This window comes from Passer domesticus, chromosome Z, assembly GCF_036417665.1.
Source record: "Passer domesticus isolate bPasDom1 chromosome Z, bPasDom1.hap1, whole genome shotgun sequence".
Classification (NCBI taxonomy): Eukaryota; Metazoa; Chordata; class Aves; order Passeriformes; family Passeridae; genus Passer; species Passer domesticus.
The window spans coordinates 40,272,512-40,290,379 of NC_087512.1; the positions used below are offsets into that span (position 1 = coordinate 40,272,512).

A 17,868-nucleotide genomic window follows, 5' to 3' on the forward strand; every position below is an offset into this window, starting at 1 on the left:
AAGGTAGCACATGATGATCCACTGTTAAGCTTGGCTTCCCTTGTAGTATAATCCTTTTTCAATCTGTCAGCCTGTCATTTTTGGAGCTTGAATTTGCCCTGCTTTCTGTCCATTGTATCTTGGCCTATGTTTAAAACACTGGCCACTAAGTAACACACAGATAAATACAGACAGCTGAAAAGGTTGGGAGTAATCAGTAGGGTTTTGAATTTTCTGTCCTGCCTATTGATTTTTTTATTCAATTTTGTCTTAAATGTGTAACGTGGATAGATCCTAATATTGGTAAGAAATAAATAATATAGTAATGCTTAATTAATGAATGGAAGCATTCTCAGGATGTATAAGACTTTCTAGAGCTACTCTGTGGTTAATTCTTATTTATCTACAGATGCCTTTTAAATCCAGAAATATTTTATATGATTTAGTATTCCTTATTCACACTATGGTGCAGTTAAGTGCTGTTTATTAGGAGGTTAGAGAACAACATCCCGTAGGACACAGGCAATTTATAATTAGTAGGAATATTTGGACTACAAAGTTGGTAGTTGTCCTTGTATTCCTATCATTTAACTGTAGAAGCGAACCATACATGCTATTTAGTCTATTCTGAGTTTTGTGTAGGGAGGCTCTGTTCCATTACATGCAGCTCCAGTGGTGACTTGACTAAACTGTGCTTAGTTGTGTATGCTAGCTTATCTACATGGCTAATTAAATTATCATTCCTGAGCTCAGCTGAGGTCCACCTTTAGATCTATACAAAATGTATTATTGTGCTTTGATCCCACTTTTATTTTTTTGGTTGGGTTATACTCATCTACATTAGCATGTGGCTGAGCACATTACCAAGCAGCTCAGTAGATTAAAGTGACTGCTGCTGATGTCCCCACATTAGACTATGCGTGGTCCAGCGGCTACATCAGATGCAATTTAATTTGGTTTGTTGGACCAAATATCCCCTTTATGCAGGTGTCTCAAAACTGTCTGAAGAGCTAGCACTTGCCTCAGATCCTTAGAGGTTAGGGTTCTTTCATACGTGCTTAGAACACAGCTTCTGGTCTGGTTTTGGTTCTTCAGAAAGAAATCTGGTTTGTGTGCATTAAATTGGCTCCAAACTAGTATGTGGTACATGCAGACAGTCAAGGGTTTAGCTCAAGTGAATTTAAGTCAAAATTCAAGTGGAGCAGCTGACAGGTGTTGAGCTGCTGTATCCTTCCTCCCTGTAACTGATTGTGTGAGTGCTTTACCATGGTGTCCAAATGGAGTCAGACTAGAGATTAACGTGGTGTTTACAGTCACCCTTTAGACTGCCTTGATTTAAGTAAGCCAGGCTTCAACAACTGGCCGCAGCTCAGAGTTACTTTAAGAAAGCAAACTGCTTTTTCTCAGACATTCGTCACTGGTTCCTGGACCAGACAGTACTTAAAGACCAACAATGTGAATGGATATAGATTGGTCACATTGTGTCTGTCATGCACATAAATCTGGGCATGTTAAGTGGCTGCTCCACAGCTGACATCAGTATGCCAGCTTAAGTGAATGATCCACACCTATTGCATCATATATCATAAACTCCCATGACCAAAATACTAGCCACTGACCTATCCTGTGCAAAATTAGTTGTTTACTGACTTAAGCAAGTGCCAGGGCTGGTTTATGTGCTGATGTGAGACATGGTAATGTCTTGCTAGTGCAGGGTCAGGGTGGTGCTGATTATGCAGATTATTATTCAACTCATATCATTATATTCAATATGCATTCAGTTTATTTTCTATTAGACAAATTAATAAGCTTTAAGAAAAAAAAATATGGGCAATTAGTTTCTCAAATAACTAGCCCAACTTTCTTAATATGGCCACTGTAATTTAAATTTTCTTTTTTTTTCCATTGAAAAGATTGAGGAACTAGGGACAGGGGAGTTAAAAAAATTCAGCTGTATTCAGCTGAAGTGGCCTACTCTTCTAACAGATTATGCTCACTGAATATCCTGTTTTATAAATGGCTGCCACATATATGAATGAGACAGTTTTTTAAAATATAAAAATTCAACTTGAACTGATTTTGTTTGTTTTTTATTGACAGCCAGGTTTAATATTTCCAGTTATGTATGAAATGTCTAAGTTCAGGCTTGGATGTCACCAATTCAGTGAATAAAGCAAAATGGCAAAACATTATCTGCCACCTTCCTGTCTGCCTTCAGCTTTGCAATTTGCAAGCAGCATGTCTGACTACATCCAGCTGCTAGACTTTATTATTTCTAGTATCTGATACCTGTCGCAGTCTGGTTGTATGTGCAAGTAGCAGTGAAAATTGGATGAACAGCTGCATTTGGGAACAGGAACACCTGATGGGCAACACCACGGAGGTCTTAGGTTACTGCTGTCATGTAAAATGTGTGCTAGAACAGGTAACCATGACTAACGCATATGCACTTGAGCAATGGAAAAGGAGATGGTTTTTGTTAAGCATGCGAGCATTCTGGTTTTTCACGGTTGTGATATACTCTTTACTGCGTCACAGCTAAAATAGGTTCCATGCACTTGTGAAGGTGAACAATGCTCACAACATTCCATTGGTGTGTAGCTAATATGATACCAATTGCTTGTAGTGGAAGTCATTTCACATATCCCTGGATGCCCTCAGAGCTCCTTACAGAAAAACTACTCAGAGAGCTAAGGTTGTTTTTGGGGGAGTGCTGAAATTTTCTTTGTGTGAATTAAATTTACTTGTGTTGTCCTTTTCATATCTTACATAACTTCATAAACAACCAGAAAGAGCATCATAAAAGTGTTTCTAATAAATAAAAAACATTGACATTAAGTGTAAAAGAACAAAAAATACTTATTGAGCCAGCTTTGTTGGATCTTCTCCTGTAACATTGACATGGAATACGGATAAGCTGCACTGATGTGGGTGGCATTTCAACACCATAAATCAGTGGTTAAGCTAACAAATCAAATAGATCTGGTTTTCAGAAGTGGAGAATCTGGCATTTCTCCATGCCAGTAGCCCATGTCTGTTTCCTTTGGTGATGGCTACAGAAAGGTAAGCCAGTCCAGTTTTTTGGTAAATGGCAGCTAATTTAGGTTTTGTTTGATCTACCTCACCAAAGAAGAAGTTTAGCTTAGGTGTCATATTTTGGGAATGATATTCCTCAGTTTAGTACTCCCACTAAAGAGAAAACCACAAACCTCTGGTGGCAGATGAAAGGCAGAGATTATATCTTGAGATAAGAACAACTTACCGGAAGCAGTAAAGAGATGGGGAAACTATACTAATAAGAAAAATACTCAAAGAGAGGGTGAAGTACAGGCAAAAATTACTGGCTGATGTGTCCTACCCCAAGGCAATGAACAGTGGCCGATGAGTTATCCACCCAGACTGTTCCCCCAACCCAAGCCACTCCCACCTTCTTCCCAAAAACATCCTGGACTTCCTACCCCCAGAGATGGCAAAAGGTGCTATAGAATAACATCTAGACATGGCCATGGAGCTCTAGGTTCCAATCCCTTACAGCTACTGTGAAAAGTTAACTCAGTCCTGGCCCAAATGAGGATAGTGGGTTACAGAAAAAACTTTTTAGAGAATAATAGGAAGTAAGTGGATGCAGAAGGGAAACACCAGTCTTGCAGGGCAAAAGTGGTTACAACTTTATTATTTTTTTCAGCATTGCTTTCCTAATGGAAAATAGACACCGAAAGAAACAATTACATGCTTTTAGGCATCATTTTTATGAAAAGAAACTGATATTAAAATCCCTTCCTTTTTCAATAACAGAACAACATTTTATAAGTTTTTTATTGTTTTAATCCTCCATGGAATAACAACATTTTTATGGCAGCTTTTTTTTTTCTGTGGCAGAGTTTCACTTTGTAAGAGTGAGAACATCAGTAAAACTTTGTGTTTAATTAAATATTGTTTTAAAAGGATTAAAAAGCATTTCTGTGAGGTCAAAATGATTTAATTTTTGTTCTGTTTTGAAATATCAAATGTATTCCTATCTACTACTTTAGTGTGAATATAGATTCAAAGTAAATTTTTGTCTGGCACAATACTGTTAGACAAAAATAGCTGTTTAGACTTATGAGTCTTCTCTTGTGTTCCAAAATTTATTTGAAGAGAAAACAAATGTTTTAATCCAGAAGACTAGTATTCAGATACACAGACATATAGGTAAAAAGGGCACATTGTTATTACCCTGTGTTTTGTTATTCCCACCTTTGTTTCATCTAGCCCAGAAGAAGATGCAGAAGTTGTTTGGATTAGTGCATGTCAAGTATGACAAGTGATAATTTGCAAAGCATTTCCCTGCTGTTATGATTAATTTCAAACTCTCTATTTCAAATAGAGAGTGAGTTCTATTTCAAACTCTCACACTGACTTGCGCTTACTACTCTAACATTTGTCAGATTGGCTCAAAAAAAAGACACTGGCTCATTAGTTTTCTTTTACATACCCCAGGAAAGTAAAAGTAATTTTTTCTGTTTATTTAATTATTAAGATCTATAAATGTTCTTAAATGTTGATCAGGAAAGTTGTTTTTTTCCCCCCTCATTAAAGAATATGTTTCTCCTCCTGGCCAGCTGATCAGGCTAATCCTTAACTGCGTCTGCTATGGCTCATCAAGACAAACAAAACATCTTATGTCTGCATTAAGCCAGACTCCATGAGCTGTGTAAATGTAAATGTGCAATTTTGCATGCAGCTGTCTGAATGTATTATTCCAATTAAACAAGCCACCCTCTTTCCTGGCAGTATGTTGTTGTCACTTGGAAATGCAGTTACATAAGAGAGTCCTGATACATCACAGAAATAATATAGCATGGAAAAATTAGAGTTGTCTGCTTCTCATCTATTCCTTTGCACTTTTTTTCCCCTGTGGCATTATTCTTACACTAAATTTCAATAGGACTTTAATAGTAGGTCTAGTAAATAATTTGGAAAAAGGGCAGAATCTGACCTTTTGGTTGGTCAGCAGCGTAACTGCTGGTTTCTAGATGCATGCAGAAGGTCAGAATTGGGCCCAGTGCTTGCTGTGTCTGTGCAGCAACTTTAAGCAACAGTTTTATCTGGCGAGGGAAGAGCCTCGATAGACAGTGGTGTCATTTGTTCTTGCCGTGTTTTCATGTGTGCCTGGACCTGCCTTACTCGACCTTCCAGCCGCAGAGTCCATTCCTGGCGAAGTCTGCAAAGAGAGTACAAGTGCTTAGCAGTTATGGAGCCAAATCCTTCAAATGTATCCAGGGCTTTTCAGCAGGGCTGAAGCTTGCCTCTCTTTCATCACCAGAGCACTTGTCCTGTATTTATTTACCAATTACACATCCCTCTAGCTTGCTAGATTGGGAATGCAGGGGAGAAAAGGATAGTGCTGATACTATCAGTGGTTGACATTGCTGGATTCCAAATGAGTCAAACAACTGCTGAAATACTGTCACTGTGAAGAACTCTGTTTTTCCCTCTGGGGTATTCTCAAAGCCACACAGATGTACTGGCTGTGCAGTAAGGTCATTCAATGTGTAAATTTAAAAATACGTTTTTTCCTCCAACCCCTCAAGTTATGCTGTAAAATGCTGTGGAGAAGAGCAGGCTGAACTTAAAATATGTCCTTTTTTGGTAAAAAAGAAAACAAAGACAACTCTGTAGACCCTGTAGGTGTTAAATGAAAGGAATTGATGTCACATGCAAGAGGAGCCACTAGTTCCAAGATACTCTCATATTAAAAACAGAAGAGAAAATCTCTAGGGACCACTGCAAGATATTGTTGGCTGGGTTGTTTTCAGAAGGAAATGTTATGAAACACCTGACCCAGCAATGTTGTAAGATTAAATATTATATGGTGATGCCAAATGCATCATAGAATATATGGGGTTTTAAATAACCTTTGGTGTGGTGAAAAGAACAGCAGCCAATGATTTCACTGGAGAATAACTCAGAAGTAGCTCTTTCTCATGGGTGCTTGTGTTATCTGATTCTGAGTTTGATTTTACATTGTGTTTTAAACTACCTAGTCTTCAATACTCTTTTGTGCATATAGATAAGCCTCAAGAGAGAGGTTCAGTGGGTTAGGAAAAGTTTTCCATTGAGAATACTGGTGTTTCTCATCAGCATCCTATGTGTCAAAAATGGAGCACTCGCCTTTATGTAAAATCACAACATTCTCCCGAGTACCTCTTACATGAGGTAGTGGATATGTATGTTTTTTATTGATAGTGTCTACTACCTCCTGAAAGTATCATTTTTTTCAAATTTTAGAACACTTTGTGAACACTGGGATTTGACTGGGCAAGTGACTTTGAAAGAACTTGATTCGGTCTATCTCAGTTGTGATGGGTCAGTTAAGACATATTGAATATGCAAGTTAACACATATTCAAGGTTCTTTCATTACCTTACTTCTCTTCAGAGCAGAGCTTTTAACATTTTAAACTTTGTGAAGTCAAAAATATTATCTAAACCACAAATTGCATTTCATTTGCACTGTCTTCTCCTGGTAGTCTTTTGTGATCTAGGTGATAAATGTTTCCAGTGAAGCTGAGCACTTTCCTGGATTTCGTCATATATGTTTTTTCTCCAGCAATTTTGTGATTGGGGTTTGAGAATACTACTGACTAGCTGGAGTAGGACACTGGAAGAAAGATTGTCTACATCTGACTTTTTTGAGATACAAGGCCTGCCCAGATCTTAATTTCCAAGTATCTAAATGATGACAGTATTTCCTTCTTGGGCACTGGGGTCAAAGTACCTAGAATTTTTTCCAAGAAACCACCCTTTAGCAGGACCTTCCAATTTGCTGAAGTCAAATTAGTTTATGTGAATGTCCCAGTTTTGAGAAAAGTTTATGCAGGAAAATCTTTGTTAACTTCAGGAGGAAAGAACAAAAGGAAACCACATGAGACACGGTATTTCTTGTCCTCTATTTCTGCCCATTAATTGTTAGGGGATTCACTTAGTGTGCAGGAGACCCTGGTCCAAAGTTCCGAGTTTTCACAAGTTGAACAAATATTTTAAGTCCACCACACTTGTGCAGAGTTATCTGTACCACAATACAGCTATATAGCTCTCTCTGTAGGCAATCCCTTGTTGTTTTATACTGCTTTGTAAAGCTCCCTGCCTCCCCAAACTAAAACAAAAAATAAACGCTCAAAACAACAAAAAGCCCACAACATTTTCCATTGAATGGGAAAATCTCATTGTGTCATTTTTACCTTTGGATTTATATGATGTGAAGGGCTGTTAAACATGACAAAGGTGCCACGGGTTTTTTATTCTACATATTAGGTGGGTGGTTGTCCCTTAATGTAATACTGTTTTGTTTATTTGTGTAGCTCTACCAGTTCCAGGTAAAATTCCTGCTATTTTCTGGCTGTCACAAACCATAATTCCAAAGTGCTTTATTTTTTCATGGCTGTGCTCCAAGGCCTTTGAAGAATGCTCATGAGGTTTAGGGGTGAGCGGTGTCTGAGTTTCCATGCAGAAGAGCCATGGTAATACGAGACAAGCAGCTGTGAGAGGAAAAGTGCCAAAGACCCAGAACACAATCTGTGCTATGAATAAAGCAGTACAATAACAGATTACCTTATTTTAAAACACGTGATGACATGCCTTGCTATCTTGTGGAAAAGATAAAATACCACTTACTTGTTCAGGGCACTTTTGCTTAGCCTAGACTCTTCAGCCTCTTGTTGCTTAGTTTGCTCTTGGATGACCTTTTCCCAGAAGTTCTTCAGCTCTTCCGCATCATGACCACCCATCCTGTGGCGTCTAAAGTTTGTATGCTCGCTCATTTTCTGAAAAGCAATTTGGAGGTCAGAGCAGTCAAAAGTCTGACCTAAGGCAGATACTCTGTTACTTATCCCCTTGAAAGTTAATTCTCAGGAAGTGCTATTAAAATAAATTATGTCACCCAAAAGGAATAGGTAACTGGTGTGTAGTCTGCCTTGAACCAAAATATAAGGCATTGAAACAGGCCTTGGGTGACAGTTGAATGGCATAACGATATTTTTGCTACTGAGTAATGACTGTGCATGGCACAGTTCACTGAAATATTGTGGATGCTTCAGTATGTGTGATCTTTTAAGTAATTTTAGAAGAACTTGTGAAAAATGCTTTTAAATATAGTGCTATTGTCACTGGAGTTCAGATTAGATATGAAGGACTTTCCTATTTTCTATTGTCCATTTTCTTAAAACAGATCATAGATGTTTTATCTCAGGAAAATGCATTGTTCCTAAATGATTCCTTTTACTACTTCAAATGACGTCATGCACAAAATATGCAAGGGAATTATGAATCCAAATTGAAACAGAGTGCAAAGCCCTGGGGAGCTTGTTATGGTTTTGTTCTATATTTTATCAAAATTCAGTCTTAAATACTGTTAAAAGTAGCACTCATTGAATTACAGGGATCAGTTCCACTAAATGATAAGAATGACAGAATGATAGGAGACTTTGTCCTTGCTAAATGCATGTTATTGAAACATTAAAATTCATTAAAATTCTCATAATGTCTGATGTCCTTGCTGATATTACTATATTGTGTTGGTTATCAGATTGTAACAGTACTTTGAAAAGTTACGTTCTGTTGCCTATTTCCTGAAACAGCCTCCTCCACCTAGTCCCAACAGGAAGTAGGAGGATACAAGAAAGAAAAGCCCCAAAAACCTAAACTACAGGGTTTTCCATTACTAGACCAGCACTTAATTTGAGGGTTGCTATAAAACAAATCCTTTTGCTTCCTTGTATTTAACTGTATTCTGCTATCATTAGATACTTTTGCCAACACTCCACTCTGTAATGGTGACGAATTAATGCCTCATAGACCCTGATAGGGACTTGTGAATCTTCTTCCTTGATGATTTCATAGTTTAGCAGCTATTCTTGATAAATACAACAAAGGCTATGCTAATGTAGCATAGAAACTTTTGCTCTGTACAGTTCTGTAAAGTGGAAGATCAGAGTAAACGTAAAGGACAGTCAGATGTAATACAATTACTGCAGATTTCTGAAAGGTTACTATCAAATAGAGTATTTGAAACTCCTGGCACCTTAAAAGAAAGTTTTAAGCTAAGTTCTGGGAATCTTCCGAAATTGAATATTTTAGATTTGTCACAATATTTATGAATCAATTTTTTTTAAAAGATCTGTAATAACAAATAATTTTGCCAAACTTGGTGCAAAGTCTGGCTGGAATGGAAAAACTGTTTAACAAAAAGAAAAATCTTTTTGAGGTACATTCTTTTTCCATTGAAAAGTCCAGTTGCTTAAAGAACAGTACAGTCCAACTGGAGTGATAAGCATGACCATGTAATATAACCTCCTGTGTGATGGAGTACCTTGAGGGGTTGGAACACTGGCCCTCTTCACAGCAAGGTCAGCAAGAGCTGCACTATCAGGAAAACAACCAGATACTTTTCTCTGAGGCAAACAGCATTTTTCCAGTATTTCTCTTGATGTGGACTGGTCATGCTGTAGATGTAGCACAGCGTGATACAGCAGGAATTGTTGCATTGATGTGGGTAGAACAGTTCTACTAACACCTTTTGCTTAACGTGTTGTGTTTGGCAATTAATATGGTCTAAATGGGAATATGGGTAATCTTAATAAAGTTTTGTCTCACTCTGAGACTCCAAAATAATAGTATTATTTAAGGCTTCATCTTGCAAGTAAATATGCATGTCACGGATGCACTGGAACATGCCCTATCTGTGTCCTAATTCCATAGGCCTTGAGCAGTGTTAAAATAAATGCTCTGGTAATAGCTTGTTACAGCGAGTGATGGAATCTGATTATTTCATCATTCCTGGATCAGCAGGTCACACAGGTCTTCACACCATTTAGAGGCTCTTCTGTCACTATCAGCTGCCCACTTGACACTCTATAGATAATTATCCCATTGCCTCAGAAGCCAAGTGCAAGTTGCTGACAAACTGAATCAGTGTGCCCTCCAAACCCTATTATACTTTGCCTCATATAAGAATCTGCCATAACACATTAACCTTTAATTAGAGATTAAATTTTTATGATTATTGAACTTCTAGTTGATGTTCTCCAAATGGTAAAAAGAGGGTCTCCAGTCTTTATCTGAGATTTAAATTGGTTAGATTTTGAGGGGGTGCAGGAGGGTTTTGACTGCCTTAAGCTTTGTCTGCTCCACTTAAAAGAACACATTGCGATCAGAGAGGTGCCCAAAAGATGGACATAGTGCTGCAAGGTCTGCTAGGTTTGTGGGTCTTTTTGCAAGTGAAGAACATTTGCTATTCATTCCTAGGAATGATAGTAACAGTTAATATTTCACATGGTATTGCTGTGGTCCTTGCTAAGACAGATTCTTGAGATAAAACTTTTGAAGATGGTACTGTCTGCATTGCTGGCCAGTTTCTTTCACAGTATGATGTGTGAAAGCATCATATTTTTCAGCCTGGCATTACAACACCTAGGTGCAGAGACTAGGGTTCATGTGTAGTATTAACCTGCTTTTCTTTATGCTAATTGAAAGATTCTTAGGAGCTTGGTTTGAATTTCTGAGTAACCCTTTGTACAAAAAAAAAAATATTTATTATTGCTCTAGAAAACATGTTTTGTTGATGTGTGATTTTTTTCTTTTATAGATGTCCCAATAACATAAATTTGATTTACAATGACAACTGGACTTAATGCCATCAAAGTTGTTCTTGATTCCTTCACTCAGATAACTCAGGGCTCAGTAACAAGTAGAACAATAAGATTTTTCCTGTAAATGAAAACCATACTTTCTAGCAGTCACTTTGCCAGTTTTGTCTGGATGGACAGTGGGAAAAGAAAATAAGTTAATCATTCCAGAGATATTAAAGGAAAGCCAGGGAGGTGTCTTTCTGACTCCTAATGGAAGGTTGTTTTAACATGTTCATCTACTGATATGAACCTAAAATAACCAAGAGCAAGCACTTCTATTCATTTAAAATTATTCATTCAGAAGAACTGAAATATTGTAAGTATCATTTATGAACTGAAAATTTATGCTATAAAACTTTCTGCAGTATATTTTCTATCAAGGGTTACTAAAATGTGCATAACACTGGTGCAAGATAGAGTCCCTTATTAAATATTCAACTAAGATAGTTAAAGAGGAACTATGATTATAGGGGTTTTGTCATCCTACCTGCCCATATGAAGTATAGTTTACTTCTTTTTTAGAGAGCCAAGCTGATAAAACAACATTTAAATTAGGATGAAATTAGATCTTGGTTAAAGTGGCTCATGCATTTGGTAGCTGTGAACCTCAACTGTCAAAAACATGCAAGTATGTACAAAAGAGTTTTTACAGCATTCAACATTTACAGAAATTAATTTATACGCTAACATATTATTAATTTATGGAGAATGTCTACAAGAAGTAATTGTAAAAACAAATTAATGGCACAGTAAAAGAAAAATCTCCTACATTTATAATCAAACCATAAATCAGAGGGCCATGCAGCAAACTCTAAGACAGCAAATCACTCATGAAACACAGCACCTACATATAATACATTGTTTTAAACGCATAAAATCATAGAGACAGAGAATATGCTGACTTGGAAAGGACCCAAAAAGATCACTGAGTCCAGCTCCTGGCCCAGCGCAGTACCATCCCCAAGAGTCACACCATGTGCCTGAGAGCATTGTTCAAATTGTTCTTGAACTCTGTCAGGCTGTGACCACTTCTCTGGGGATCCTGTTCCAGTGTCCAAAGACCCTCTGAACGAAGAACCTTTTCCTGATAATCCAGCCTAAACCTCCCCTGATCCAGCCATTTCCTTGAGTCCTCTCACTGGTCACAAGAGTGTGGAGGTCAATACCTGCCCCTGCTTCTCCTTGTGAGGTCATGTCCCAGAGACAGTTTAAAGGAGGTTTGAATTGTGAATGATGAACAGCTTTTCCTCTACAGATTTAGTCCATACAAGGGGGAAGAAATTTTGCTTCTAGATGTAAGTCATATGCACAACTTTTGTTCACTGGCACAAAACTAGTATAGGAAAAGCCACTTCTCTTATTTAATCTGATCTGCATCTGAGTGTGCTTTGGTAAGGCATTAAATTAGTAGGTTCCCAAATGCTCTGGGCTTAGCCCCTGCCTGGTCTGAATATATTGAACTAATGTAATCTCAGTCTACCTCTGCTGAGGTACAAAAAGGAGTTTTAAAAAATATCCAATACTAGCAATTTCTCCTCTGCACACTTTGTAATTTCTGCTTTAGACTCTTTCTTGAGAAATTTTAAGAACCAGAAATGGCTCTTGATCAATGGCTCTTGTTTTGAACAAAATTGCTATTTTGAGTTATTTTTATGTGAAATAGAAATCAGGAAGAGAAAAAATTTTCTAAAGTCTCAGGAGCCATTTTTTACCTTTTTTCAATCTTTCTATTTAACATGTGTCTTAAGATAGCCATGGTCTTAAAAATTCAGTGTTTTATACAGACAGACTTGTAGGCAAAATATTTGTGCTTTTGCTTTTTAGTGAGAAGTATTTCAATATATTCAGTAAAACTGTTAGTTAAACATATTTGAAGAAAAATATCAATGTGATTTTTAGTCTGAATTATGCATAATTTAAAGAATAATTGGTTTGGCTAACAAAAAGAGAATCACTTTATGCTTTTTCCTTACTGGAAAATAGTTTAGCTAGTAATGTAAACCAATATTTGAATAATTCCAAATTTTATTTCCAAAATTTTTGCTGAAAGACAGTCTTTAACTAGAATTATATTTTCTAAATGTATATATACATATCTTAAAAATATTTCCTTTCTAAAAGTTGGAGATAAGTCTAATTTTAACTCTTTTCATGAATTTGATGATTCAGCCAATTTTAATATGGAACACAAGCATATTCCTGGAAGAATTTCCACAGTCACTTGAGAGGTTTTTTGGTGACCATTGTAAACAATGGAAAGATTATCTTTGACTTTAACTAGACTCAGTCCCTTGGGTCATATCATGACCATGAGCTGGTTTATCTTTGTCAGTACACTAATAAATATCCTATTCCTTTTGCCCTTCACCAGGGTTTGTTTGCCTAAGCATGGAAAGTTTTCCAACATTATATATCTACTACAGTACAGTTCAAAGCCCGTTTATAGTGTTCTTTTAAAAAAATTAAAAACAAACAAACAAACAAACCTCAAAGCTCTGAAAAGTTTTAAATTACGTGTAAAGAATGCATAATTTTGATGAGTATCCCGTTACATGTTCCTTTTATGGTGGTTTTCTTTCAGTTGAAGTGTGAGTAATACAGAAGTTCTAGTAATATCAAAAAAAAGATAATAACAAATAATAGCTTAATAACTGAAGTTATGACTAGAGTAAAATGAAACAGTGGAAGGATACCTCTTATGTTTTATAAATCACATATGATCAGAATAATTTTCATAAAGGTATGGTGAAATACACAGAATTCCAGGTCATGGAGGGAACAAGAAGAAAACATTGTTCAAATTTGCATGATTTAACAAAACATAAAATTAATGTATTCCCATGTATATCTAGGCAGTTTTAATAATCAAGACAGGAAGGGAAAATCTTATTTTGGACAAAATACAAGAATATAAATGCTTACTTTGATTGTATAGTAGCTTCCTCTTCTGTCAAAGTATGGTTTTCTTGAGTGATTACTGAATCATGTCAGTTTTACCCCTGGGCTCCCCTTTTCAAGAGAACTCCAACTGCCAGGAATAACTGATTAAATCTATTCATCCGTCACTCATTTTTATTTGGGAGTGATGACATCTGCTATTATGAATTAGCTTCATGGCAGGGGGAAAAAAACCCCAAACCCACAGCCTCTTTTTGTGAAGCCTGCAACACACCATGAGGAATGACCAGACAGTTACAGGGCACAAACTCTGAATGCCACGTTTGATCTGTGCTATAAATTTTGGCAGGTGCCGCTGATGTCATAACTTGGCTCTGGAGAAACCGTTACTCAAGTAAGATCCCACAAGTGTGGATCACTGTAGCATAACCTCCATATGACTTGCAAGAATTCAGCACTGTTCCCTCCAAGAAAAAGGATAGATCTGAAAAAAACATGTTGAATAGCACATCTTGTCTCATGTTTGTGCTTCTGAGTGACCGACAGAAAAATAGATTTCTTTTTCACCTCTTTTGAAGGGTTGGTCTGTAAAAGCACCTGGTAGACTACATGACAGGATTCCAGCTAAGCTGTTAGTACACTCAATAGTGCAGGAATCTGACCAGCTGCAAGCTGAAACATAGCATATATAATTTGCTACAAAACTTAGCACTTCCACTTCTTGGACAGATTATTCCTCCCTCCACTGGTACTCCTGGGTGAACAGAAAAACACAAGAAAGTAAGGTGCTAGTTACTCTGACAAAGGGAAAGCAGATAGCAACAGACTTTCTGCTCTCAGCTTTTATTGGCAACTTGACTGCATGACCTCTTGGTAGTTTGGCAAGTTCCACCTTGAAGTTAATTATATTTCTTACTCCAGGTATTTCTAGTGAAATCTTGCTTCAGACTTTTCTGTGCCAAGTACTGTAAATTTTCTTTTAATCTAAAATCTGAATGTATTCAAGAGACAAGTTACCCTTCTCGTGTCTTCAAGCTATGTAGGGCAGAAATCTCTTCTGATATTTTGATATTATAGCATGTAAGGACTTTGGAGTCTTCTCATACTCATTCTGTGGATAGAAAAATAGGTATCATGACCCTTTTCTGGGGTGTCAATAAACACAAGCATGAGAACTGTATATCACATTCCAGCTGAGTATTAGTCCCTTGTATGCCTCCTTATTTTGTTTGGATAGAACAACTGGAATCTAGAATCACTTTCATCTTTTCCAGAGAAGTAATGTAATGTTCATTACAACTTTCTAATTGATTCATGCACTAATCTAGTTCTCCTCTTACTTTTTGCAATTTACAAGGTTCAACTTATGACAGAAATTTTAATTAGAGCTCAAGATCACAAACTGTCTCTTGTGCCATTTTCTCTATTTCAATCCTTCCAGTAATTTCTTTCGTTTTTGAAATTCAGTTGCCGATTCTTATGACAACCTTTCTGTTTTCCAGAAAATTTCTTTAACTCACTGCTTCATTTTGTGCCAAATGCTGCTGCTCAAAACATTGTTTCTAAGACAGCTCTGGATGAATTCCTTTTTTAAACTTCTTGCAGTTAGGGAGCTTTCACTAAAAGATGTTAGCTCATTTTAAAAACTTCTAAGTTTAAATAGATACACCCTGGTGAGATCATAAGATATAAAAGCTGATTCCTCCATAGGGAAGAGAAGAAGACTAAAGAAGAGGCATGAAGTCCCCCTCATCTCCTAACATAAAGAGTAATAGGTTATTTATTGTCTGCTGGATGTTGTTACTAGACAGTGAGAAAAGAAGGGAGAGGGAGATTGCAATGTATCATTAAGTATCCTTATAGAATCCATTAATTCAGATGAACAGCTAAATTAATTTTTCTACTAATCAATCAGTAAAACCTCAGCATTGCTACTGTTAGTGTAGGTGAGCCATGAAATGTAACATGAAGCTGGTAAATTACGATTCCATGACAGACTGCTCTGACTGATGGCTGATCCTGAACCCTAAACAAATGCCCAAATTGCTGATGATGGTGTCAGACTCTTACAGTTTCTCATCTTGGAGCTGCTCCTCTTCATATAAATAATGCAGAACCCTGGGCTTGAGAGGCAGTACCAACAGCATGCCTGTTTGATCTCCTGTATGTCTCAGAGGTGTGTTTTGCACTTTCCCAGACTATCAAATATATTGCTCACATTTTGTCTACTAGGTATCCTAAGTCATACCTTTTCATGGCAAGCAAGTTATGGAATTTTTTTTTTGAAAAATCTGAATTTCACTACAGCCCAGACATAAAACAGATATTGAAATCCTGCTTATATTCTTGTGTTGAAACTGCCCAAATTCAACCTCTCTGAGAACTCACACACAGTTCAATGTGCAATGTCAGTGGTGCCTAGTGGTAAAAAAGCATAAGAAACACTAGGCAGAGGATGAGGCTGCAACAAGGCACACAGAAATAATCAGAGATTTTTGATCGTTGTAACTAAAGTGACTGAGATATGGGAAGCAAGACTGATCACTGTAGTTTCAGTCTGATACCATGTAGAGATCAGCAGTATAGTCTATGCCAGCCTTCTTGTTGCTCAGAGTAAGTTGAAACAATGTTATGTGATTTTAGAAGTAGCATAGATTTTCTCTATAGACTTGTCAGACAAATCAATATTTTGAGTAAATTATTTCAAGTTTATAAAGCACATAGACACCACTATATGTTTGAAATTTTACAGCCTAACTTGACAGTTTCACCTAAGAATTTGACAAGTCTTCAGTGTAGCTCTCACAGTAAGGCTCTGACAGTCGCTTCTGCTCATTTGTAATGATTTAAATCTATAGGTCTCAGATAATATTGTCTTGCGCTGACACAGCCTTTGTTATAAATGACTGTGTTTTGGATGTTGTATTACAGTAATTCACATTGCTACCATTTCACCACCTTGTATTTTTTTGCCAGTTGGTGCAGATATAGCCATTTATATGGCAGTTTCTTTTGCTTTATGTGAGCTGTTGATGCTGTCAATAAAATGCATGTTTGCATTAGGTAACCAGAACTTATCCTTCATTAAAAGGAAGAGAATAAATTTGTTAAAGTCCATTGAAGATTTCAGTGGACACAACTACAGTGATGCCCATATAGTCTAACTCTACATGACATGTATTTCTTTCCCCCTGTTTTGCTTGGTCATATACACTTAACTACCAGAAAAGGAGGTGGCGTAGTCTCAGATTTTTTTAACTTCCATTTCCTTATCACAACAGTCTGTATTTTGTCTATTGCACGTTATTTTCAAGCATGAGAGGAAGCAGACATCAAAAGAAATGAAGGTTAAACTGTGGTACGGCAGTTGATTTCTGATTTTCACTGATGTAAAGCTACTGCCACCTTGCAGATCCTGTAGTACATGATGTAGGCTCCCTCATGGAAGGGCTCCGTAACTGATTCAAGGTGCATGAAACAGGTCAATGTGGGAGGTCATGATGAAGTGTAGATGGCACTGTAGTTTTTGTAGGCTCTGGGCAAGATTTCTTGCTGTATTATGAACTGGTTTAACACAGAATGTTTAAGACAGATAACCAAAGAAAGATAAGCCTCTGTGAATGAAATGTATCAGACCCAGAAAAGCTTGAAATATACTTGGAAAATTGTGGTTAAAACCAGACGAGGTTAGATGTTGCTGCAAAAAAAAAAAATTATAAGTTTTATTTAATAGTAAAATAGGCAAAGAGAAAGAAAAAGAAGAGAAAAACAGAGAAAGAAGGGAGTATGAGGTGTTGCTGAGACAGGGAAAGGGTGACAGGGGGTAGGCAGAAACCTTTCAGAGGGTCCCAATGACGTCTCATTGTTCCCTTCCATCCGGCTGCCCTGCGGCTGCCGTGCCAGCACGGCACGCTGGATGGATGGAATCCGTGGATGTCTGTACCTGCGGGCCGGTGGGGACGCCCAGGTGCCGCCCTCGCAGGGCCCCGGTCTGGCCCCGTCCCCTGCAGCCCCGCGGCTCTGCGGCACCGGGGCAGGGCCGGGAGCCCTCGGGGGATCCTGCGGCAGGCCATGGCACCCCTGTGTCCTTCGTGCGGCTGCAGCTCCCCCGGGGCCGAGGGGCCCCTGGGCTGAGCCCTCTGCACGGCCAGGATGGGGTCACTGCCTCTCGCCAGAGCCCTTTCCCCACAGCCCGGAGCCTCTCCCCCTTCGTGTGAGGCCGGTGCGGGCCCGGCAGCTGAAAGCCCTGGGGCTGCGGCCTCCCCTCCGAAGGTGCTGAGCCTGTGCGCTGTGAATTCACTCTTCTCCCCCAGCCCGGAGATGTT

General features: G+C 37.9%; 1 protein-coding gene across 13 annotated transcripts; it reads right to left on the reverse strand.

The window, feature by feature from the left end:
• Window positions 1–3,623: 3,623 nt before the first annotated feature.
• On the reverse strand, window positions 3,624–17,543 carry LOC135290810 (protein FAM240B-like). Of its 13 annotated transcripts, XM_064404781.1 has the most exons (7): window positions 17,379–17,475; window positions 16,949–17,240; window positions 14,561–14,654; window positions 14,111–14,297; window positions 13,568–14,027; window positions 7,635–7,783; window positions 3,624–5,182 (listed from the first exon to the last, which is right to left on the reverse strand). In XM_064404781.1, the coding sequence occupies exons 6-7, from the start codon at window positions 7,778–7,780 to the stop codon at window positions 5,050–5,052; spliced, it is 279 nt and encodes a 92-aa protein (XP_064260851.1). In that variant the 5' UTR covers window positions 7,781–7,783; window positions 13,568–14,027; window positions 14,111–14,297; window positions 14,561–14,654; window positions 16,949–17,240; window positions 17,379–17,475; the 3' UTR covers window positions 3,624–5,049. The 13 variants fall into 13 exon arrangements, with proteins under 13 accessions (XP_064260851.1, XP_064260853.1, XP_064260850.1 ...); XM_064404783.1 differs by lacking the exons at window positions 16,949–17,240; window positions 17,379–17,475 and adding an exon at window positions 17,487–17,539; XM_064404780.1 differs by lacking the exon at window positions 16,949–17,240 and having other exon boundaries at window positions 17,379–17,483.
• Window positions 17,544–17,868: the final 325 nt, after the last annotated feature.